The sequence below is a fragment of the Protobothrops mucrosquamatus genome, unplaced genomic scaffold, assembly GCF_001527695.2.
Source record: "Protobothrops mucrosquamatus isolate PMUCROS unplaced genomic scaffold, P.Mucros_1.0 scaffold1758, whole genome shotgun sequence".
Lineage (NCBI taxonomy): Eukaryota > Metazoa > Chordata > Lepidosauria > Squamata > Viperidae > Protobothrops > Protobothrops mucrosquamatus.
The window spans coordinates 1-24,889 of NW_015387898.1; the positions used below are offsets into that span (position 1 = coordinate 1).

A 24,889-nucleotide genomic window follows, 5' to 3' on the forward strand; every position below is an offset into this window, starting at 1 on the left:
AGACAGAGAGGATGCCAAGAAGAGCACTCCGGACAACAGAGAATGAGAAGCAGCATTAAAATGCAAAACAAACCATCAATCAAAATCTTTTCCATTTCCTCCAGAAAGTGTTAAAACTCTTCTCTTTCCTTAACAGATGGAGGGAGACAAAGGAGAGAATAACAGCAACAGAGTTTTCAGGTAGAAAAAATAGATTATGTGGAACTCAAGAAAATATTGCATGAAAAAGTACAAAGGCATTAATGAAAGCGTTTGAGGAAGGAGAGCGTCTTGGATCAAAGCACCACCAGTCTGCCTATTTTGGGAAAAACACGGATTGCAGATCACACCTGATTTTTGCATGAGTCCATCCACCCCTTGAAAACCCATGCAAATGTTTGGACTGTGGCAAAAGCTTTACTCAGAATAGCACTCCCATTATTCATGGAATGACCGATGCAGGAGGAGCAGCTCTACCAGTGCTCCCAGGGTGGGAAAAGATTTAGCATGCATACCAATCTGGTGAGACACAAGAGGACTCACACTGGGGAGAAACTGTTTGAATGTCCTGTTTGTGGGAAAAGCTTCAGTCAGAATTCCAGCCTGGTAAAGCACCAGAGGACTCACACAGGAGATAAACAATATGAATGTCTGTATTGTGGGAAAAAGTTCAGTCATAATTACAAGCTGGTGAGACACCAGAGGACTCACACGGGAGAGAAACCATATGAGTGTCTGTACTGTGGGAAAAGTTTCAGTCATACTTCCAACCTGGTGATACACCAGAGAACTCACACGGGAGAGAAACCATATGAGTGTCTGGATTGTGGGAAAAGTTTCACTGGGAATTCAAAACTGGAGAGACACCAGAGAACTCACACAGGAGAGAAACCGTATGAGTGTCTGCATTGTGGAAAAAGATTCAGTCAGAATTCCAACCTGGTAATACATGAGAGAACTCATACAGGAGAAAAACCATTCAAGTGTCTGGATTGTGGGAAAAGTTTCAGTCAGAATTCCTACCTGGTGGGACACCAGAGGATACACACAGGAGAAAACCCATATGAATGTCCTGATTGTGGGAAAAATTTCATTCAAAATTCTAACCTGGTTAAACATCAAAGGACTCACACAGGAGAGAAACCATATAAGTGTCCAGATTGTGAGAAAAGTTTCATTCGGAATGCCAACCTGATTAGACATCAGAGGACTCACACAGGAGAGAAACCATATGAGTGTCCAGATTGTGGGAAAAGTTTCCGTGAGAGTTACTACCTGGTGATACACCAGAGGATTCACACGGGAGAGAAGCCGTATGAGTGCCCAGAGTGTGGAAAAGGTTTCACTTGTTATTCCTACCTGTTTAGACATCAGAGGACTCACACAGGGGAGAAACCATATGAGTGCCCAGATTGTGGAAAGGATTTCTCTCGGAAATGTGACATGGTGAAACATCAGTCTACTCACATAGAAGAGAAATCATATAAATGTTGTGATTGTGGGAAATGTTTCAGTCAGAATTCCTACCTGTTGATACACCAGAGGATTCACACGGAAGAGAAAACATATAAGTGTGTAGATTGTGGGAAAAATTTCAGATGGAATGCTCAGCTGGTGATACACCAGAGGACTCACACAGGAGAGAAGCCGTATGAATGTCCAGATTGTGGGAAAGATCTCAGTAGTAGGACCAGCCTTATAAATCATGTAAGGTTACACACAGGAGAGAAACCATTCAAATGCCCAGATTGTGGAAAATGTTTCACATATTATACTACCTTTTTCAGACACAAGAAATTACACAGGCAAAACGTGATGTGTGTAGAGGAATGTTGAATTTCATTTCTCTTCTCTAATTGGAAGCCCAGCTGAGAAACTGACCATTTAATTTCTTGCCATATTCTTTTTAGTCAGATGTGTTTTAGTATCAAACATGAGGGAGAAGATCTGAGCCTCCTTTCTCTGGCCCAGTGTGGTCCTTCCCTTCCACAGAGTCAAGGGGAACTGCTGTGCTGGGACAGTGAAAGCGAGCTTGCATCTGTATCAAGTGTGTTTGCCGCCTTGAGCTATTTCTACACATAAATATATTATTTGTTAAGAAAATGTATATGCCAACCCAACTCATGGTGAGTGGGCAGCTTGCAGTAATAAAACCTTAATACAGATAATGGCCTGCCATACTTCAGGGGAAAGAGTGTCTCATAGGGCAGGGTCTGCAGCGGAAAAGGCTCACTTCCTAGCTCCTGTCAAGATGGCAATTTTTAAGGGAAGGGGCTAGGTGCATTGCGACCCTATCTGACCTGGTAGAACAGATAGATGCAGAAATAATAAAGTGGAACATTAATAACAGGTGTCCTGTTGGCTCAGTGGTGAGAATGCAGTATTGCTGGCTGACTCTGCCCACAGCCTGGAATTCGATCCTGAGGGAGCTCGAAGTTAACTCAGCCCTCCATCCTTCTGAGATCGGTAAAATGAATAGCCAGATTGTTGGGGAGAATATGCTGACACTGTAAGCCGAGAGTGCTATAAAGCACAGTGGGGTGGTGTATTAATTAATTAATGGTGTATTAGCTTTAAATGTGTGCATCTTCAATTACACCTGTAAAGAAACAACGCCTGTGGCAGCTCAAACCACAAAGATGTGATACGGGCAACCTAGAGGTCCTCATTACTTTGTGCGTTGGGGCTTTCTGGACCAGTTATAATTTCCGGGGGGGTCCAGGGCAGTGATCCAAACTGGAGGTGACCAAGGCATGATTGAGCTCTGTGCAAGGCCTCCATGGTCCAGGAAAGGACACAGTTGGCGCACCGGATAAATCTCTGCAAAGCCCCTCCCCCACCTATGATCTTCTCAAGCAGGAGCCATGAGTCCAGGAGGATCTCCAAGGAGATCACATGACCCCAGGACACTGAAACTCACAAATATGAGTCAATTGCCAAGTGTCATAATTTGGTCACATGACAAGGGGGATGCTGCAATGGTTGTGTGAAAAATGGTCATATGTCACTTTTTTAGCACTGTTGTAACTTCAAATAGTCACTAAATGAAATGTTATAAGTCCAGAGCTACCTGTACATAATGGGGTATCATAGGATGGATGGCCTTCCCTACTGGTTTCATGTAGATATTAGAAAGCAGCAGTGTAAGGTTTTTCTCCTGGGGCCTCCCGAATTGCGACAAGCCGGACTCCACACCGAATGGGAAAAAGCTTATTGTTTTCACAGAACTATGAGAAGACATGCTAGCCTGTGAAGCAAATAAATTGTATATATTTTAATCTCATGAGCCTAGCTTGAAGCTTGAGAATTGTATCTAGGAAGGTCTCTGCTACGCTGAAAACCGGTCCTAACTAGAATTTACTGATATGATAGCAACTTTAGAGAAAACCTCTAGGAACTAACAGCCGTAAAAGGTAATTCGTAAATAAGGGCCAGGGGCCATAGAATTAGGGGAATGGGAGAAGTAATTGGGGGCGGAGATAATATATTCACTTTAGAAGCTCTAGGTAGGTAGTGATGACATAATTACAGCATGATTACTAAGCCAATGAAGAAGAGGCGGGAGGTAAATTTGTAATGGCAATGGGGGAATATAAAGAACAAATATTGAAGATTTGGGTTGTGTCCACTTTGTGCTTGCATGCACAAGGAGCACCCCCCTTGCAAAAGAGTACAAATAAATTACCATTGTTTTCTCTTGGAACTTTTGGCTTCTGATTGTTTATTTCAACTAGACAACGAATCCTACACCAGCCATGGAGGCAAAAGTCTGTTCAAAAGAATATCATGGTCGATGATACAGTACTGAAACCTGATGAGAGGTCTAGGAGGGACATAATGGTTGTACCCAGTCTATCCTGAGGCCTCCAAAAGTCCATAAGAATTGCAACCAATGCCGTTTTGGTGATGTTTCCCGACCTGAACCCAGACTGAGAAGGGCCCAGGTGTCTTTCTCCTACAGAGCCCTTTCTACGGGTGGCAAAGTCAGAGCTGCAGGCAGAGGGCGAGTTGAAGTTCCAGGCTGCCAGCCTTTCATTCCCCTCTTCAGCTGCACTGAGAAAAGATCTCAATCTGCAGCAATGCCTTAAACTCCTCTGCCAGGAAAACCTCTCGTGATTTTCTTATGCACAGCAAACTGCTGTTGAAGGTATGAAGCTGGCCAGGATGCCAACTGTCCACAAGGGGGGAAATGACTCTTCCAGCCCTCTCCTGAGCTTGGAAAAGAAATATAGGTAGTTCTCAGGTTGTGACAGCAATTCGAGCCCAAATTTCCATTGCTTAGCAGGGATGGGGCACCAGTAGGAAATATGGTGCTTGTTAGCTAAAGATGGAAGGAAAATAAAATCACAGATGAGACAAGGGGTCATGCTTCAATTTTACAGCTTCGCTAAGTTGCAGAGGCAGGTTTCGAGGAGTTACCCTGCACCCCCCAACCCCCAAGATGAAAAACTGGCTGGAAGAATCTTCACCAGCCCTCAAGGGAGGTGCACTTTCTCCTTGGCTGTGGTACATAATTCCCCCCCCCCGCTTTGATTTAGTTGCAGGAAGAGGGACGATGACTGCCCTCTTGGGAGACCTGAAAGAAAAGGCTTAGGGTAGATTGTCCTGGACAAAGGCTATCGATGTGCTCGGTGGGAGTCGAACACGACTTGATGGCCCCTAAAGAACCAGGGAATCCTTGAAAACGCCTTGCAAACGCTTGAGGGAAGAGATAGGACGAGCGTGGTTTTCAACCTTACGTCGCTAGATGGCGCTCTAGAGAGAAGCAACTCTCGTACCTAGAAAGCAGAGAATACAGTTCTGTACACAGCAGCCGCATCGCTGGTGCCAACGTCATACGGGAGGGAGAGAGGCTGAGCCGGAACAAATTGGAACGATAGAGGATTGGACTGCTAGAGAGGACTTTGGAGAAAGGGCAGAGGAACTTCCTTTTCCGGCTCACTTATGGGAGGAGGATGGCGTCGGTGCATGCTCTTCCTCTGTCTCGATGGTGGAAGCGGCTCCCGGGAGGTGAGTGGAGGGCAGGTCGGAGGAGAAGCCGGGAGCAAGACGGGCTGTTTCTTTTCCTCCGCGGTGTGGAAGCAGCGAAGGGACGAGGCTGAAATATTTCGGCTGCTGCTGCTGCTGCTGCATATTCTTTCCCTCCCCAAATGTTCTTATCCTTACGCTGCATGATTTAAAACTGCTGCCTGTGATTTTCTGCTGGGAAATGGAAAAAACGGGACATTTAAGAAATCTTTATTTCATATTTTTTAACAGCCTTCCTCTCTCGGTCTTCATTCCTTGTGATATTATTGACATGTTTTCCTGGCAAGTGAGGACTTTCGGGGGTAAAACGGGTGCTTTAAATTTTGCATAGGCTTTGGGCACCGTTTCATCTGTTACTGTCCCCAGCTTTCTAACATTAGATCAAACAAATTGAGTGAACCCACTTCTGAAACATTTTGCAGACTCAAGCACACATAGATTTTCTACATACATAAATTTATAGGAGTGTATTTATGTGTGCGTATATGTGTATCCAGTGATGGGATTCAGCCAGTTTGCACCAGTTCGGCAGAAGCGATAGCTAAATTTTGTTGAGTTTGGACAACCGGCTGAATCTGTTTTAGGCTTGGAAGAGGCTTCCCAGGCCTGCATCCACGCAGAGAACTAGTTGTTCAGGGATTTGAATCCCACCACTGCATGTATCTATGTAAACCTAAGTATTTTCAGGTAATCTTAATAACAACAGTTTGCATTTGCAATGATAATAATTTGTGATTTACCCAAGCCAATAAGAGAATTTCATGATTTGAAATATGAGTGGATATTTGAACTTGGATTTTGTTAGTCTTCTATGTAACTAATGAATCATAAGGAATATTAAACTAGCATTATGATGTTTGCTTTTTCATAGTAATATATGGATTTTTTTTTATGTTTTCACAGGTTCTGTAGCCGTTTTTTAAACAATAATGAAACTAAACCAGTAATATGAATCTTATAGACAAAGAGGATGCCAAGAAGAGCACTCTGGACAACAGAGAATGAGAAGCAGCATTAAAATGCAAAACAAACCATCAGTCAAAATCTTTTCCATTTCTTCCAGAAAGTGTTAAAACTTGTTCTCTTTCCTCAGCGGATGGAGGGAGACAAGGGAGAGAATAATAGGAACAGAGTTTTCAGGTGGAAAAAATAGATTATGTGGAACACAAGAAAATATTGCACAAAAAGGTAAAAAATATTATTACCAAATTTAGAAAAAGAGGGAAATAGCTAGACATCAGTGGGAAAGAAAAGATCCTTGGATAGCCAAAGCCATTAATGAAAGCCTTTCAGGAAGGAAAGAGTGTCTTGAATCAAAGCACCATCAGATAAGGGATTAGAAATATTTTTGGCCTTGTGAATCCAAGAATATCAGTGCTGAAAAAACCTCACAGTCTGCCTATTGTGGGAAAAAACAGATTGCAGATCACATGGAAAAAGCATCACTAAGAGCGGCAGTCCATTGATTCATGGAAGGACCGATGCAGGAGGAGCAGCTCTACCAGTGCTCCCAATGTGGGAAAAAATTTAGCATGCACACCAATCTGGTGAGACACAAGAGGACTCACACTGAAGAAAAAACATATAAATGTCTCGATTGTGGGAAAAGTTTCAGTCGGAATTCCTACCTGGTGAGACACCAGAGGACTCACTCAGGAGAGAAACCGTATGAGTGTTTGTATTGTGGGAAAAGTTTCATTCGGAATTCCAACCTGGTGATACATGAGAGGATTCACACTGGAGAGAAACCATATGAGTGTCCGGATTGTGGGAAATGTTTCAATCACAAATCCCACCTGGTGAAACACCTGACGACGCACATGGGAAAGAAACCATATGAGTGTTCAGATTGCGGGAAAGGTTTCAGTTGCAATTCTGACCTGGTAGTACATCAGAGGATTCACACAGGAGAAAAACCGTATGAGTGTCCGGATTGTGGGAGAAGTTTCTCACGGAATTTCAACCTCGTGGAACACCAGAGGATTCACACAGGAGAGAAACCATATAAGTGTCCAGATTGTGGGAAATGTTTCAAGCGTAATTACAAGCTAGTGATACACCAGAGGATTCACACAGGAGAGAAACCATATGAGTGTCAGGATTGTGGGAAAAGTTTTAGGCAGAATTCCAAGCTAGTGGTACACCAGAGGACTCACACAGGAGAGAAACCATATGAGTGTCTGGATTGTGGGAAACGTTTCCGTGAGAATTACTACCTGATGATACACCAGAGGAATCACACGGGAGAGAAACCATATAAGTGTCTAGACTGTGGGAAAAGTTTCAATTGGAATTCTGAACTTGTGGTACATCAGAGGTTTCACAGTGGAGAGAAACCATATAAGTGTCCTGATTGCGGGAAAGGTTTCCCTCGAAATTCCGAGTTGGTGATACACAAGAGGACACACACAGGAGAAAAACCATATGAGTGTCTTGAGTGTGGGAAAAGTTTCCATCGAAATTCCGACTTGGTGATACACCAGAGGACTCACACAGGAGAGAAGCCGTATGAATGTCCGGATTGTGGGAAAGATTTCAGTACTAGGTCTAGCCTTATAAATCACGTAAGGTTACATATAGGGGAGTAACCATTGAAATGCCCAGATTGCGGACAATGTTTCGCAGAAAATTCCTCCCTTATCACGGAAGAAATTCCACATGAGGAAAAATTTGATCGGTGTTAGGAACCTTGAATTTTTGTTTCTTGTGTCTTACTGGAAGCCCAGCTGAGAAGTTAATAATTTTATTTCTTGCATGATTCTTTTTAGCCAACTGTGTCCTATTAAACATGAGGGAAGAGATCTGAGCTTCCTCTGTCTGGCCTAGTGCATTCGTTCCCTTTCATGGATTCAAGCTGAACTGTTGTGCTGAGCCAGAGAAAGCGAGCTTAGATCTGTATTAGGTATGTTTATCACCTTGAGTTATTTCTACATATAATAAGCGCGGGGTATGTATCTTTATTAAGAAAATTAGAGTCACAGTAATTTTGTACTAGTGTGTAGTAATAATGAGTAGTTTTGATTAGAATTGGATGATTATGCATTTATTTCCTAGATTAGCTTTGGGAAGTCCTGGGGGGGGGAGGGGGGAACGGGTTAGGTTGGTATTATAGATTTATATGTATATATATGTATGTTTTTTTTAAGGAGGTGCCCGGTGATACCCCAACTGCACTGACGGGATGGTTGAGGGAGAAAGGGAGGTAGGAAAGAGGGAGGAAGGAGGAGTGGTGGTAGGATAGGGAGGAGGAAGGTGTAGGCAAGTGAGAGGGTGGTGCAGGAGGGGGACACCAGACACGTCCGTGAATGTATTGATTGGTGTTGATTTTTTTTGGGTTGATATTGTGATAAAAGATTTATGTTTTTGTTTTTCAATGAAAAATCAATAAAAATTTATTTAAAAAAAAGAAAAGAAAAAAAAGAAAATGGATATGGCACCCCAACTCATGGTGACTCCACACGATTTACAGCAATAAAACCTTAATGCAGAAACCAATAAAATCAATATATTGCAAATGGCAAAATGCAAAGACCCCACATATAACGTTTACTTGCCCTATAAACGCAGGGCACTTCAAGCAAGATTGATGGCATTTTGATGTTCTGGGAGTCCAGTCTCTTTCTTCGTTCTTCTCTTTTTTTTTTCTCCAATCTGATCTGAGCTTCCTTTCTCAGGCCCAGTGCGGTATTTCCCTTTTATGGAGTCGAGGGGAACTGCTTTGCTGGGTGAGAGAATGCGAGGGTGGGTCTGTATTAAGTATATTTGTCACCTTGAGTTATTTATATATATATATATCGTAAAGGGGGATATAAACATGTATGTGTGTATTTTTACTTAGTAAGAAAATGTATATGGCAGGGCAACTCATATGACTCCACACAGTTTGCAGCAATAAAACCGTAATACAGAAAGCAATGAACCCCATATATATAGCAAATGGCAAAATGCAAAGCCTCCAAATTTAACATGTACTCGCCCTGCAAATACAGGGAACTTTTAGCAAGGTTGATGGCAGTTTGATGGTCTGGGAATCCCAAAAAGGTGATTCTTGCTTTTGTTCAGTTTAGAACAGTGGTTCTCAACCTTTTTAATGCCGCGACCCCAACCGGTCATAAGTCGAGGACTAAACCGGTCGTAAGTCGAGGACTACCCAACCGGTCGTAAGTCGAGGACTTTCCCTGCCCGGGAGCGCCGCGCATGCGTGGTTCCGCCCCCTGCGCCGGTCGAGGCGTAGCTGGCAAGCGGCAGAGACGGAGCAGGCCGACCACCAGCTGGCCCAGCCCAAGGGAGGTAAGGCACCCGCCGGCAAAGGGGAAAAAAATGGCGGACAAAAAAAATGGCGAACAGCCTTGCTTGGCGACCCCCATGAAATGGTTGATCGACCCCAAATGGGGTCCCGACCCACAGGTTGAGAACCACTGGTTTAGAAGTAGAAGGCCTCCTTCATACCTGGTGCCATTCTTGCTCAAAACTGGTAATCTTTCACCTTTGAAGGAGTTAACCGCAGGATTAGAGGCATATAAATTTTGATAATTAAAGAAATGCCTAGACCCTCAGTTGCCTCAAGCAACTTGCAAATGGGCAGCCTCAGCGGGGACATTTTTTGCATTCAACTCTTTTTTCTCTGTGATTTATTTAAAATATTTACGTAGCCATCCGTGTAATAGCAAATTCTGGCCAGCTTTTAATCAATAATTAACAAACATGTTAAAACCATTTTTGCTTCTATGCCCATGATTGTTTGAGGAACTCTTTTTTTTTTTAACTTGTTCTCCTGTTAATAGAAAGGACGGGGGGGGGGGGGGCAGAGCTGCTTACAAAATTTGTCAGTTTCGTAATCCAAGAGGCTTGTAGTTGTAATTTTATCTGCTCTAATAAACCTAACTGTGGAAGTCTTATCAGTCTCCATTTCATTGGTTTTGTACCAGTAGTTATATGCTTTGATTTTAGAGTGGGTAAACTGAGTAAATTCCCAGTTCAGCTCTAATTATTTGTTCGTGGTTTGTTTAAGAGGGTGAGAGACAGGTACCTTGGTTCATATATTGAATGACCCATTGAGAATCCCATATTAAAGCAACATACTTTATGCGCCGCCAGAATTTGAAAACCACGTTTAATATGGCACAGTACTTGATCAAAATGGTTCAGCTGAGATCGGCATATGGGGGACTGATTGGGGTAGATTTTAGGGGTGACACTGAAATATAATTCTATCTTATTTCACTTATCTATATATCACAGTGGTGGCGAACCTATGGCACGGGTGCCAAAGGCGGCACTCGGAGCCCTCTCTGTGGGCACACGTCCCGTTGCCCCAGCCTCGCCTCCCCCCGCGACCCCCTCCTCTCCAGCAGCCCCCCTGAAGGAGAGTCGCCCCTGAGCGTGACCCATGCGGAGCAGCGCAGCCAAAGACATGGCAGCCAGGCAGTGTAGACAAGACTCTGCCCTCACATCCCATTGTGCACAGCTGATGCTGCAGGGCGCGGGCAGAGGGCGTGACTACCATAGTGCTGCTGGGCTGCCTGAGCGATCTGCGGCGGGTCCTGGAGGCAGTGAGTGGCCCTGCGGGCAGGCAGGACAGGGGGATCGGGGTGAAGCAGGGGCGGGGCAGGGGGTGGAGTGGGGGCGGGGCCAGTTTTTGGGCACTCGGTCTCTAAAAGGTTCGCCATCACTGATATATCAAATCGTTGTATTTTACTCCAGTTTCATTTTAATTTGTTTTTATAGCATTTTATTAATAAGTGATGTTTGGAACTCTATATTCTGATATCGCCTATGGGCTGATCGATAAACTAAACTAACTATTAAAACCAAATGCATATAAAAAAAAAACCTGGTGCCAAGTCAAGCTTCTGATGTGCAGACGGCCTCTTCTTATCCCAGTGCTTAGGGGAAAAGCTAGATCTTCCATGCTTTACATAAGACTAGGAGGATAAAGGCCTTCAGGGGGAAGACTGTTTCATAGGGCAGGGCCTGCAGCAGAAAAGGTTTACTTCCTAGATCCTACCAGATGGCAATATTTAAGGGAAGGGACTAGGACAGGGGTAGGCAACCTTGGCTCTTTTATGACTCGTGGACTTCAACTCCCAGAATTCCTGAGCCAGCCATACTGAGGGGGAAGGGAGAGGTTTCCAAGCTGAGCCATGCTGGCTCAGGAATTCTGGGAGTTGAAGTCCACGAGTCATAAGAGAGCCAAGGTTGCCTACCCCTGGACTAGGAGCTTGCCCACTACATCTGACCTGGTAGAACAGATAGATGCAAAAATAATAAAAGTGGGGCAATAACGACAGGTGCCCTGATGGCTTAGTGCAGCGGTTCTCAACCTATGGGTTGCGACCCCATTTGGGGTCGATTGACCATTTCACGGGGGTCGCCAAGCAAGGCTGTCCGCCATTTTTTCCCCCTTTTCCGGCAGGTGCCTTACCTCCCTTGCGCTGGGCCAGCTGGTGGTCGGCCTGCTCCGTCTCTGCCGCTTGTCAGCTACGCCTCAGCCGGCGCAGGGGGCGGAACCACACATGCGCGGCGCTCCCGGACAGGGAAAGTCCTCGACTTACGACCGGTTGGGTAGTCCTCGACTTACGACCGGTTTAGTCCTCGACTTACGACCGGTTTAGTCCTCGACTTATGACCGGTTGGGGGGTTGCGGCATTAAAAAGGTTGAGAACCACTGGCTCAGTGGTTAGAATGCAGTGTTGCCGGCTGATTCTGCCCACAGCCTGGAATTCCATCCTGACAGGGCTCAAGGTTGACACCCTCGAGTTACCACCTTGTTTCCTCTTGAGTTTTCTCTTTATTTTTTTCTTATTTACTGATCCACATCAAATTGAACACCAAAGGCTGTAGATCCACCTGCTGCTGTTTGGACTGTTCGAGGTATGACAGGCGCCTTAGGCCTACGGCTGCTGTTTGATAGAACCAAATGCCTGGATAGAAGTTTCAAACTTTTGGTTTACTTTTTCTTTTCTTTTGTGTATTAAAGAGGACTTTTTCTCTGAAGTGTCCTACTTGGGAGAACCGATGGAGTGACACCTGAAACCACCAGCAGCCCTGTTATTGAATTTGCATCTGACATCATTGCTTTAGTAGAGACACTTTACGCTATTCATTGATTCTCTTTTTCATTGTCTTATATCAAACAAACAACATAGGAATCGTCATTTTTTTTTCATGTGTTATATATTTGGACTCTTGAGTTTTTATTTGGGGGGCCTTTCAGTAGTTTTAGACTAACCTTATTATAGCCAAAGTTAGAATCTTGGGACTTTTAGGTAATTTGGGGTTTGTTAATTGCAATTGGGATTCTAGTTTTCTACTGTTTCAGGAGAGAAATACTTTGTGTGTTTGGAGAGAATAAACTGAAAGAGACATCGGTTCCTGATGTGAGTTCATTGTACTTGCAAATATATTATTGCTTCTTGTTGCTATCATTGCATTGACTGAGGCCCTTACCATAGTTCTTGTAATATTCCTCGCTTAGAAAATTGTAAAGATGAGAATATTACCGTTACTATGTGGCCTACTTTTCAACGCAATTCTGTGAGTTCCAGTGGATTTCAGAACACGATATAAATGCAGCTCAGAAATTAAAGGTAAAGTAGTAATTTCTCAAGGCTTTAATCAGCAATTAGTTAATCATTTAAGAAAACAGTGGCCCCCCTCAGTATATATTAACATATCCTGCTACTAGATTGTGTTCATGGGATGAAGTGATTATTGCCGCCAGTAATAAATTAAAACAGCAGGCTAAGATGCATTCGGATGAAGGGTGAAGATGGCAATAAATTAAAAAATGCTTTGTAAGCCACTCTGTTCCTTCTACTGTATCTGCTACCACGGTTATAAAGAATAATGAATCCTTTTATGATGTAGATATGGAAGTTATGGATACCAAACCAACCAATGTTTGGCTAGCTTTGAAATATCTTTATGCTAGGAAATCAGGATACCCCAGTTGTTGGATATGGTCTCATTTGAATGAGAAAACAATGAAGATTCCAATGGTAGTGGTTCCTATTAATATCTCACAGATTTTCATGAATACTTCAAGTATCCATTATGGAAATTTTATTGTGTGTGTGAGAGAGAGAGAATTAGGAAAAATATGAATACAAGAAGCTTATATGTCCCTGATTGGAGCATCAGAGGAAATTTAACCACTGGAGATATCTGGCATGGAAATACTGTAGTCCAGAGATCCCCAACCTTTTGGGCACCAGAGACCAGTTCTGTGGAGAGAGGTTTTTCCGTGGACCAGAGGGTGCATGGTTTTGTGTGCTGCCTGCATCTTGTGGATGGGGCTTTGCTTGTTTCTGTGGCCCGGTTGCTGGCATGCCGCAGCCCGGTACTGGTCCACAGACCGGGGGTTGGGGACCCCTGATGTAGTCAATGTCACCATGACTCTGGACACCTTTAATAAGATTAATGTTCAAAGCATCACGAGACGTTTGTTTCAAATTTCTCTAGTGAGATTTAGATCCCGCAAGAATGCAGATGGAAAAATAATGTCTCCTATCCGGATGCGTTTGGAAGCAATGTGGGTGCGCACTTCAAGGTTTTGTCCCGTATTTCATTCCTGGTACTCCTTGACTTACAACCACAACTGAGCCCAAAATTTCTCTTATAAATGTGAAAAGTGGTCATAAGTTACAGTGCTGTTGTAACTTCGAACAGTCACTAAACAAACTGTTGTAAATTGAGGATTGCCTGTAATTCTATTAATGGGATGAAGCTGGCAATTATTTAAGGCTGCACATACAAACAAGACCTTTGTCAACTTTTACGATGGAGCATCTGGCTAATCTTGGGAAGCTAAGTAGGGTCAGGCTTCACTCTTAGAGCTTCCCTCAGTTGCAAAGGTAATTTTGGGACGTTATCCTGCACCCCCAAGACAAAGAACTGGCTGGAAGACTCTCCAGTGATCCCCAAGGGAGGTGCGCTTTCTTGTTGCCTTGATGGCACATTGTGTTCCCCCCAGAGATGCTTTCCCTTGGTTTAGTTCCTGCAAGTGAAGCTCCTGGCTCAGTTGCAGTGACGATAAAGGCGTCCCTGTGAGACCCCAAAGGACAGTCAAAGGCTAGATCGGGGTAGGCAACCTTGGCTCTTTTATGACTCGTGGACTTCAACTCCCAGAATTCCTGAACCAGCATGGCAGGCTCAGGAATTCTGGGAGTTGAAGTCCACGAGTCATAAAAGAGCCAAGGTTGCCTACCCCTGGCTAGATGGCCCTGGAGAAAAGTTATGGATGTGAGTTATGGATGTGGCGGCTAAGAGAGGAAAACGGCTCTTCATTAAAACATCTTAGAAACGCCAGAGACAGAAAGAGCGTAATTTCAGCCTCACGTCACTAGGTGGAGCTCTAACACAACAAGAGCGCCTGGAAAACCGCCAATCTAACGGCGGCTTCGGCGGTGGCGGAGTTGCGACATGTGTGTGGAGGGGGAAGCAGCTGAGGTGAAACCAGTTAAAACAGTCGAGTATTGCTAGAAAGGATGTCGAGGAGAGGAGAACGGCAGAGGAGCGTCCTCTTCCGGGTCATCCATGGGAGGATGGAGGCGTTGGGGTACCCAGTCGTGCTCCTCCCAGGTTCGAAGCAGCAGCTGGAAGGTGAGTGGAGGGCTGGTCGGAGGAGAAGCCGGAAGCGAGTAGGGCTGTCTGATTTCCTCCGGGGTGTAAAACCAGAGATGGAACTAGGCTGAAACATGTCGGCTGCTGCTGCTTCTGCATGTTCCTTCTCTCCCCAAATGTTTTTGCACTTATGCTGCCTGATTTAAAACTTCTGCCTGTAATTTTCTGCTGGGAGATGGGAGAGGCTAAAATTTAAAAGGACTGGAAATGGGTATGGCCAGTCTAGAGAAAAGAAAGACTAGGGGGGACATGATAAGCAGTATTGCAGTATTTGAGGGGCTGCACAAAGAAGAGGGGGTCAGCTCGTTTTCCAAAGTGCCAGAAGGCGAGATAAGAAACAATGGGTGGAAACTAATGGAGGGGAGAAGGAACGTAGAACTAAAGAGAAACTTCCTGGCAGTGAGAAAAATCAACCAGTTTAACAGCTTGCCTTAAGAATTTGTGGGTGCTTCCACTCCTCTGAAATGGTTTAGGGCAGTGTTTCTCAACCTTGACAATTTTAAGGCATGTGGACTTCAACTCCCAGAATTCCACAGCCAGCTGTGGCTGTGAAATTCTGGGAGTTGAAGTCCATATGCCTTAAAATTGTCAAGGTTGAGAAACACTGGTTTAGGGTCTCCTGTTTGAGCAGGGGGTTGGGCTAGAACAGGGGTAGGCAACCTCGGCTCTTTTATGACTCGTGGACTTCAACTCCCAGAATTCCTGAGCCAGTATGGCTCAGCTTGGGAACCTCTCCCCCCTCAGTATGGCTGGCTCAGGAATTCTGGGAGTTGAAGTCCACGAGTCATAAAAGAGCCGAGGTTGCCTACCCCTGGGCTAGAAGATCTACAAGGTCCTTTCCAGCTCTATTCTAATTGATATACAGACGCATATTTACACAGAAACCCATAAATTGTTAGGTGTCTATTTCTGTGGGCATATGTGTGCGTATATGTATGATCTAGCCAAGCCAAAAAGAGAATTTTATAATCGAATCAATATTTGAACTTGGATTTTGCTAGTCTTCTATCTGCCAAATGAATCATAAATAATGTTAGAAGTTAAGCTAGAATTTTGATGTTTTCATGCTAATATATAGGTTGGTTGTTTTTTTAGCTGCTTTCACATGTCCTGCACCCATTTGTTAAACGCTAATGAAACTAACCCATTAATATGAATCTTACAGATAAAAAGGATGCCAAGAAGAACACTCTGGACAACAGAGAATGAGAAGTAACATTAAAATGCAAAACAAACCAGCACCAAGTTTAAAAACTCTTCTCCTTTCTCATCAGGTGAAAGTCAAGGGAGAGAATAACAAGAACAAAGTTTTGAGCTGGGAAAAATAGAGTATTACATGAGAAGTCAAGGGGGATAATATCCAGGTTTTTAAAAAAATGGAAATAACTGAAAGTCGTTGGGAAGGAAAAGGTCCTTTGAATGGCCAAAATGGGCAGGCATTAATTAAAGCCTTTCAGGGAGGTAAAAGTGACTTGACTCAAAGAACCTCCAAGTAAGAGATCAGAAACATTTTTGGCCTCCTCAAGAATCCAAGAATATCAGTATTGAAAGAACCCCACAGACTGCCTAATGTGGGAAAATCACATGAACGAGAGGTTCCGCCCAGTGAAAAGCGATACAAATGTTTGGAGTGCGGCAAAAACTTTACTCAGAATAGCTACCTTGTGGTTCATGGAATGACCCATACGGAGAGAAGCTCTACCAGTGGTACCAATGTGACAGATTTAGCATGCACACTAATATGGTAAGACACAAGAGGACTCATGCAGGAGAGAAACCATATGAGTGCCCAGATTGTGGGAAACGTTTCAGTTGGAATTCCCTCCTGGTACAACATCAAAGGATTCACACAGGAGAGAAACCATATGAGTGTCCTGATTGTGGGAAAGATTTCTCTTGGAAATCTGTCCTTGTGAAACATCAGAGGACTCACACAGGAGAGAAACCCTATAAATGTCGTCATTGTGGCGAAAGTTTTAGTCAGAATTCCTACCTGGTGAAACACCAGAGGACTCACACGGGAGAGAAACCCTATGAGTGTCCAGATTGTGGGAAAGATTTTACTTGGAATTCTGACCTCGTTAAACATCAGAGGACTCACACAGGAGAGAAACCATATAAGTGTCCAGATTGTGGGAAAAGTTTCAGTCAGAGTTACTACCTGGTGATACACCAGAGGACTCACACGGGAGAGAAACCATATGAGTGCCAAGATTGTGGGAAAGGTTTCAGTTGCAAATCCGACCTGGTGAAACATCAGAAGACTCACACAGTAGAGAAACCATATAAATGTTGTGATTGTGGGAAAAATTTCACTCAGAATTCTCAGCTGGTGACACACCAGAGAATTCACATGGGAGTGAAACCATATGAGTGTCTGCATTGTGGAAAAAGTTTCAGTCAGAATTCCAGGCTGGTAATACACGCGAGAACTCACACAAGAGAAAAACCATATCAGTGTCCAGATTGTGGAAAAAGTTTCAGTCAGAATTCCTACCTGGTGAAACACCAGAGGACTCCTCCCACAGAAGAAAACTCATATGAGTGTCTGGAGTGTGGTAAAAGCTTTACTCAAAAAAGCTTCCTTGTGATTCATGGAAGGACCCATACTGGAGAGAAGCTCTACCAGTGCTCCCAATGTGGCAAAAGATTTAGCATGCACACCAATCTTGTGAGATACAAGAGGACTCACACTGGGGTGAAAGTCTTTCAATGTCCTGATTGTGGGAAAAGTTTCGCACGGAATTCTGACCTGGTGATACACCAGAGGACTCACACAGGAGAGAAACCATATGAGTGTCTGTATTGTGGGAAAAGTTTCAGTCAGAATTCCAATCTGGTGAGACACCGGAGGACTCACACAGGAGAAAAACCATATGAGTGTTCGGATTGTGGGAAAAGTTTCCAGGATAATTCCAATCTGGTGAAACATCGGAGGACTCACACAGGAGAAAAACCGCATGAGTGTCCAGATTGTGGGAAAGATTTCAGTAGTAGATCTAGCCTTATAAATCATGTAAGGTTACACATAGGGGAATAACCATTCCAGTACCCAAATTGCAGACAAAAATTGTTTTGCACAAAATTCCTCCCTTATCACAGACAAGAAATTCCACTTGAGACAAAATTTGATCTGTGTAGAGGAATTGTGAATTTTGTTTCTTGCCTCTTGCTGGAAATCCAGCTGAGCAATTTACTATTTAATTTCTTGCCTGATTATTTTAGTGAAGTTAGTATAGCATAGCATAGCATAGCATAGTTAGTATAGTTAGTATAGTATAGTTGATAGTATAGTATAGTATAGTATAGTTAGAATAGTATAGTATAGTTATAGTTGATAGTATAGTATTAGTATAGTATAGTAATTAGTATAATATAGTATAGTATAATACATGGATGTGTATTAGGTATGTTTGCTGCCTTGATATTTATACATATAATAAAGGGGATATAAATATGTATGTATTGATGTATTTTGATGTGTGTAGAGGAATCTTGATTTTTGTTTCTCTTCTCTCATTGGAAGCCCAGCTGAAGAATTAACCATTTAATTTCTTGCCTTATTCTTTTTCGTCAAACGTGTCTTAGTATCAGCCATGAGGGAGGAGATCTCAGCTTCCTTTCTCTGGACCAGTGAAGTTGTTTCCTTTCACAGAGTCGAGGTGAATTGCCGTGCTGGGCCAGAGAAAGCGAGCTTGCATCTATATTAGGACTGATTGCCACCTTGAGTTTTTTCTACATATAATAAAGGCGGGATATAAATATGTATGTATGTATTTTTATTTATTAAGAAACTCAAGGTAACTTCAGAGGGCTTACAGTAATAAACACTGTAAACTGAGAGTGCTATAAAGCATTTTGGAGTGGTATATAATTCTAATTGCTATTGCTATAATAAAGAAATAGTTTTAAAGCATCTTCAGTTGCACCTTAAAGAAATGAATCCAGTGCAGCTCACACCGCAAGGATGTTACATGGGCAACCTAGGGGCCCCCATTATTGTGTCAGCTGCTGCGTTCTGCACCAGTTGACGTTTCTGGGTGGCCTAAATAGAGGATGATCAGGGTATGAGTGACCCCTGTGCAAGGCCTCCCGGTCCAGGAAAGGGCACAATTGACACAATAGATGAGTTCTTCCCCCCCCCCCACCGTCACAATCTCCTCAAGCAGTTGCCATGGGTCCAGGAGGACCTACAGATTCTGGACCAGCTCAGTCGCCAAAGGAGATCACACGATTCTAGGACACCGAAACTGTCACAAATACGAGTCAATTGCCAAGAATCTGAATTTTGTTCATGTGGACTGTAAGGGTGCTGCAACGGTTGTAATTGTGAAAAAGGGTCACAAGTCACAGTTTTCAGTGCAGTTGTAATTTCAAATGGGTGATAATGAAATGCTATCAGTCTCAGACTACCTGTATATACTTGGGTATCATAGTATGGAGGGCCGTCCCCTAGCGGTTCCATGTGGATCTTAAAAAGGAGCAGCCAAAGGCTTGAGCCCCGGGGCACGCCAAATTGCAACTGAAGGAAATAAAAGTTATTCTTTTATAAAATATAACAATAAAGTTCTAATGTAACGATTGAAGGGGAAAAAGTTATTCTTTTGTAAATTGTAGAAATATAATTGTAGAAATGTAATGCCAATATACGAGACTGTCTATTTAACACAAATGTAACACTGTAACGCAAATGTAGCAATGCACTGCCACATGTGTGAGAAGGTTTGTTTACTATTTCCTGCCTAAAAATCCTCCGGACGCAGGAACTTACACTTTGAGTAGAAATCCTACTATCAAAGAGGGGGATTTTGACCCTAGGTGAAAATTACAAATAAACGAGATAACAGCAGATGGGTGGAAGAGGTCAAGATGACTTTTAAGTACAACTTCAAAGTACATCTATAAAGATGAAAGAGCTTCTTAGATGTGACATGCATTGTAAAGGTATAAAATGCAGAGCTTGAAACCAGGCCAGTGCTCTCTTGGAAAACATTCGAGTGGGAAGATTCCAGGAGGCCGCGTTTGCAAACGCTCTTGTTCTTTTCTTTTCTTTTCTTTCATTATTTTTATGTTATTCTCCAATAAAACTTTTGTTTTGTTAAACAGACTTGTCTTCGTATTGTGAGTATCAACTTTCGACTGAAAGTAGAAATAAAACCACGGTAATAAAGTGCCTCCCATTTTCAGTCCCCAAAGCCGGTCCAGAAGGATATCATGGTCGATGGTATTGAAAGCTGATGAGAGGTCTAGGACAGTGGTTCTCAACCTTTTTAATGCCGCGACCCCCAACCGGTCGTAAGTCGAGGACTAAACCGGTTGTAAGTCGAGGACTACCCAACCGGTTGTAAGTCGAGGACTACCCAACCGGTCGTAAGTCGAGGACTTTCCCTGCCCGGGAGCGCCGCACATGCGTGGTTCCGCCCTCTGCGCCGGCCGAGGCGTAGCTGGCAAGCGGCAGAGACGGAGCAGGCCGACCACCAGCTTGCCTAGCCCAAGGGAGGTAAGGCACCCGCCGGAAAAGGGGAAAAAAATGGCGGACAAAAAAAATGGTGGACAGCCTTGCTTGGCGACCCCCGTGAAATGGTCGATCGACCCCAAATGGGGTCGTGACCTATAGGTTGAGAACCGCTGGTCTAGGAGGAACAAAATGGTTGTGCCCTGTCTATCCCCAGGCCTCCAAAAGTCCATGAGAATTGCAACCAATGCCATTTTAGTGATGTGCCCTGGCCTGAACTCAGAATGAGAAGGGCCCAGGTATCTTTCTCCTGCACAGCCCTTTCTCCAAAAATCAGAGTGGCAAAAATCAGAGCTGCCAATCAGAGAGGGTGAGTTAAAGTTCCAGGCTGCCAACCTTTCATTCAGCTGCACTTAGAAAAGGTTCTAATCTGCAGCAAGGAAAACCTCTCATGATTTTCTTATGCACGGCAAACTGCTGTTGAAGGTACGAAGCCGGTCCGGATGCCAACTGACCAGGAGGAGGGAAAATGACTCTTCCAGCCCTCTCCTGCGTTTGGAAAAGAAATAATGGGTGGTTCTTGGGTTGCAACAGAAGTTGGTGCCAGAATTTCCATCGCTTAGCAGGGAGGGGGCACCAACAGGAAATACCGTGCTTGTTAGCTAAACATGGGAGTAAAAGAAAATAAAATCCCAGAAGAGGGTCAAGCTTCACTTTTACACTTTTGAAGGATATGGACTTATTGTTAATGTATTTTTTTTTCTTTTTTTTTTGGACTTATATTATTATTATAAATATGATAATTATGTTTTAATAGATTGAACTTGCTTGATTTAATTAGGAATGAATGGGAATTTTTTGATATTATAATTGATAAGTAATTGAATGATAATTATGTTGTAATAGAGAGGAAGAGTTTTCATTTAATTAGGAATGGATGGGAATTTTTTTGATACTATAATTTGATAAGTAATTGAAGTTGTAAACTTTATTAAGGGCTTAAAATGATTTTTTATAGGTGTAGTTTGACGAAATGATAGAACTTATTTCTTAATTTTATGGAAGATGGGAATTTTTTCTCTTTTCTTTTTTTTTTTTGAATAAGTAAGGGATGGGGTTAATGTATCTGGCTGAAATGGTAAAGATTTTGGTGTATCTGAAGAATTAATTAAATGAATAATTTTTATTAATACGGAGGAGATGGATTGTTTATAAGAAGTATAGAGTTTGTGGAGTTAGAGATATTAATATTTGTTTACTTATATCTGCATATTAGCCTGGGATTTGGTTTGGGAAGTCCGGGGGGTGGGATATAATATTGTGTAATAATATTGTGTAATACTTGTGATGTTTTTTTTATATGATGAAAACAATAAAAATTTTATATTGGAAAAAAAAAAAAAAAAGCTTCACTTTTACAGCTTTGCTAAGTTGCAAGGCAAGTTTCCCTTGGTTTCGTTCTTGCAAAAGAAGCTCCTGGCTCAGTTGCAGTGAAGATGAGGGCGTCCCTGCGAGGCCCCAAAGGGCAGACGAGGGCTAGATCGTCCTTGTTGAAAAGTTATGGGTTTGGTTGTGAAAAGTTATGGGTTTGGTTGTGAAAAGTTACGGGTTTGGTCGCAAAGAGTTGAAAACGACCCTTCGTTTAAAAAAAATCTTAGAAACTCCAGATCAGTGTTTCTCAACCTTGACAATTTTGAGGCATGTGGACTTCAACTCCCAGAATTCCACAGCCAGCAATGCTGGCTGTGGAATTCTGGGAGTTGAAGTCCACATTCCTTAAAATTGTCAAGGTTGAGAAACACTGCTCCAGATAGAGACAGAAAGAGCGTATTTTCAGCCTCCCGTCACTAGGCGGAGCTCTAACACAACAACAGCGCCTGGAAAACCGCCAATCTAACAGCGGCATAGCTGGCGGCTGGGTTGCGACATCCAACGGAAGGGGGGAGGGAGACGGGAAGGGTCTGAGATGAAAAGAGTTAAAACCAGCGAGTATTGCTAGAAAGGAGGTCGAGCAGAGGAGAAGGGAAGAGGAGGTTTTCTCTTCCGGCACACCATTGGAAGGATGGAGGCGCGCGGTGTGGCTCTCGTGCTTTTCCCAGGGTCGAAGCAGCAGCTGGACGGTGAGTGGAGGGCAGGTCGGAGGAGAAGCCGGGAGCAAGTCGGGCTGCCTGCTTTCCTCCGGGGTGTAAAAGCAGAGAAGCAACTAGGTCAGGGGTAGGCAACCTGGGCTCTTTTATGGCTCGTGGACTTCAACTCCCAGAATTCCTGAGCCAGCCATGCTGAGGGGAAAGGGAGAGGTTTCCAAGCTGAGCCATGCTGGCTCAGGAATTCTGGGAGTTGAAGTCCACGAGTCATAAAAGAGCCAAGGTTGCCTACCCCTGGACTAGATGAAACAACATGTCGGCTGCTGTTGCATATTCTTTCTCTTCCCAAATCTTTTTTTTCACTTATGCTGCTTGATTTAAAACTTCTGCTCGTAATATTCTGCTGGGAGGGACTAAAATTTGAAGGGCTAGAGACTAAACCATATAAAGAACGGTTGCAGGAATTGGGTATGGCCAGTCTAGAAAAAAGGAGTGACATGATAGCAGTATTCCAGTATTTGGGGGGCTGCCACAAAAAGGAGGGGATCAATTTATTTTTCAAAGCACCAGAAGGCAACACAAGAAACAATGGATAGAAAGTAATCAGTGAGAGACGCAACCTGGAATTAAGGAGACACTTCATAATAGTGAAAACAATTAACAAGTGGGATACTTTCCTTTAGAACAGTGTTTCTCAACCTTGACAATTTTAAGGCATGTGGACTTCAACTCCCAGAAATGGCTGTGGAATTCTGGGAGTTGAAGTCCACATGCCTTAAAATTGTCAAGGTTGAGAAACACTGCTTTAGAAGTTATAGGTGCTTCATCACTTAAGGTTTTTAAGAAAAGTTTCGATAGCCAGCAATATGAAATGGTATAGAGCAGTGATGGCGAACCTTTTAGAGACCGAGTGCCCAAACTGCAACCCAAAACCCACTTATGCATCGTCGAGTGCCGGGTGGGTGTGGCCCATTGGCTGGGCGTGGCCAGTTGGGTGGGTGTGGCCAGTTGGGTGGGCATGGCTGCGGTGGTAACGGCAGACTGGGTGGGACTAAAAAGTTCAATCAATTCCAACTTTGCAAGATCTTTTTTTTTCCCACGAGAAGTTGAAATTGACTGATTGAATCTTTTTTTTTTTGCACACAGCGGCAGAGGCCTAAAGCGAAAAGGTTTTATAAAACCCAGCTGAAGGCCTAGGACTGGGGCGACGGCGCGCATGCCCACAGAGAGGGCTCTGAGTGCCACCTTTGGCACCCATGCCATAGGTTCACCACCACTGGTATAGAGTTAAAACCAGCGAGTATTGCTAGAAAGGATGTCAAGGAGAGGAGAAGAGCAGAGCAGAGGAACTTCCATCTCCTTCAGTTTTCATGTAACTCTTGATTCCTTGAGATTTTATTGAGACGTTCTTTTCCTGGCAAGTAAGGAGTTTCATGGGTAAAACGGATGATTTAATTCTGTTCCAGGATTTGGCCACCATTTTGTCTGTTAGTGTCTGCACATTTCTAAACTCGGGTCAAAATATTTAAGTGAATGCACTTCTAAGACGTTCTGTACACTGAAATGGAGATATTGTCTACATTAATAAATACTTTTTATGTAGGTATGTGTACAGTATATGTGTGATTTATCGAAGCAAAAAAGAGAATTTTAGGATTGAGTTGATATTTGAACTTGGATCTGTTAGTCTTCAATATGTCAAATGAATCATAACGTTAGAAGTTAAACTAGAATTTTCCTGTTTGTTCTTTCATGGTAATATATGGGGGGGTATTGCTGCTTTTACATGTCCTGCACCATTTTTTTTAAACAATAATGAAACTAACCTATTAATATGAATCTTACAGACAAAGAGGATGCCAAGAAGAGCACTCTGGACAATAGAGAATGAGAAGCAGCATTAAAATGCAAAACAAACCAATCAAAATCTTTTCCACTCACTCTGGAAAGTGTAAAAGCTCTGCTCCTTCCTCAGCTAATAGAGAGAGATAAGCAAGAGAATAAGAACAAAAGTTTGAGTTGGAAAAAATAAAGCATGTGGAACTCAAGCAAGCATTACATGGGAAGTCAAGGGGGATAATATCCAAATAAAGAAAAAGTGGAAATAACTGGAAGTTAGTGGGAAGGAAAAGGTCAGTTGGATAGCCAAAATGGGGAGGAATTAATAAAATCCTTTGATGAAGAGTGGCTTGAGGTAAGAGATCAGAAATATTTTTGGCCTCCTCAAGAATCCAAGAATATCAGTATTGGAGAAACTCCACAGAGGGCTTATTGTGGGAAAAATATAGATTGCAGACCACAGCTGATTATGCACAAGAGGATCCACCCAGTGAAAATCCATAAAAATATTTGGAGTGCGGCAAAAGCTTTACTCAAAAAAGCTTCCTCATGATTCATGGAAAGACCCATACCGGAGAGAAGCTCTACCAGTGCTCCCAATGTGGCAAAAGTTTTAGCATACACACCAATCTGGTGAGACACAAGAGGATTCACACTGGGGAGAAACTCTTTAAATGTCCCGATTGTTGGAAAAGTTTCACTTGGAAATCTGACCTGGTGGTACACAAGAGGACACACACGGGAGAGAAACCATATGAGTGTCCAGACTGTGGGAAAAGTTTCAGTCAGATTTCCAATCTGTTGACACACCAGAGGACTCACACGGGAGAAAAACCATATGAGTGTCCTGATTGTGGGAAAGATTACTGTCGGAAATGTG

At 43.2% G+C, this 24,889-nt stretch overlaps 1 protein-coding gene across 1 annotated transcript in view; it reads left to right on the forward strand.

Annotated features, from left to right (window-relative positions):
* Positions 1 to 95: 95 nt before the first annotated feature.
* The window catches only part of LOC107293883, a 95,749-nt gene continuing 70,955 nt past the window's right edge, over positions 96 to 24,889 (forward strand). Inside the window, exons 1-5 of the mRNA XM_029285483.1 lie at positions 96 to 1,691; positions 6,653 to 7,576; positions 16,390 to 16,886; positions 17,394 to 17,633; positions 22,045 to 22,071. Coding sequence (XP_029141316.1) covers positions 436 to 1,691; positions 6,653 to 7,576; positions 16,390 to 16,886; positions 17,394 to 17,633; positions 22,045 to 22,071 — 2,944 coding nt within the window. The 5' untranslated portion in view covers positions 96 to 435. The remainder of the gene's footprint in view (positions 1,692 to 6,652; positions 7,577 to 16,389; positions 16,887 to 17,393; positions 17,634 to 22,044; positions 22,072 to 24,889) is intronic.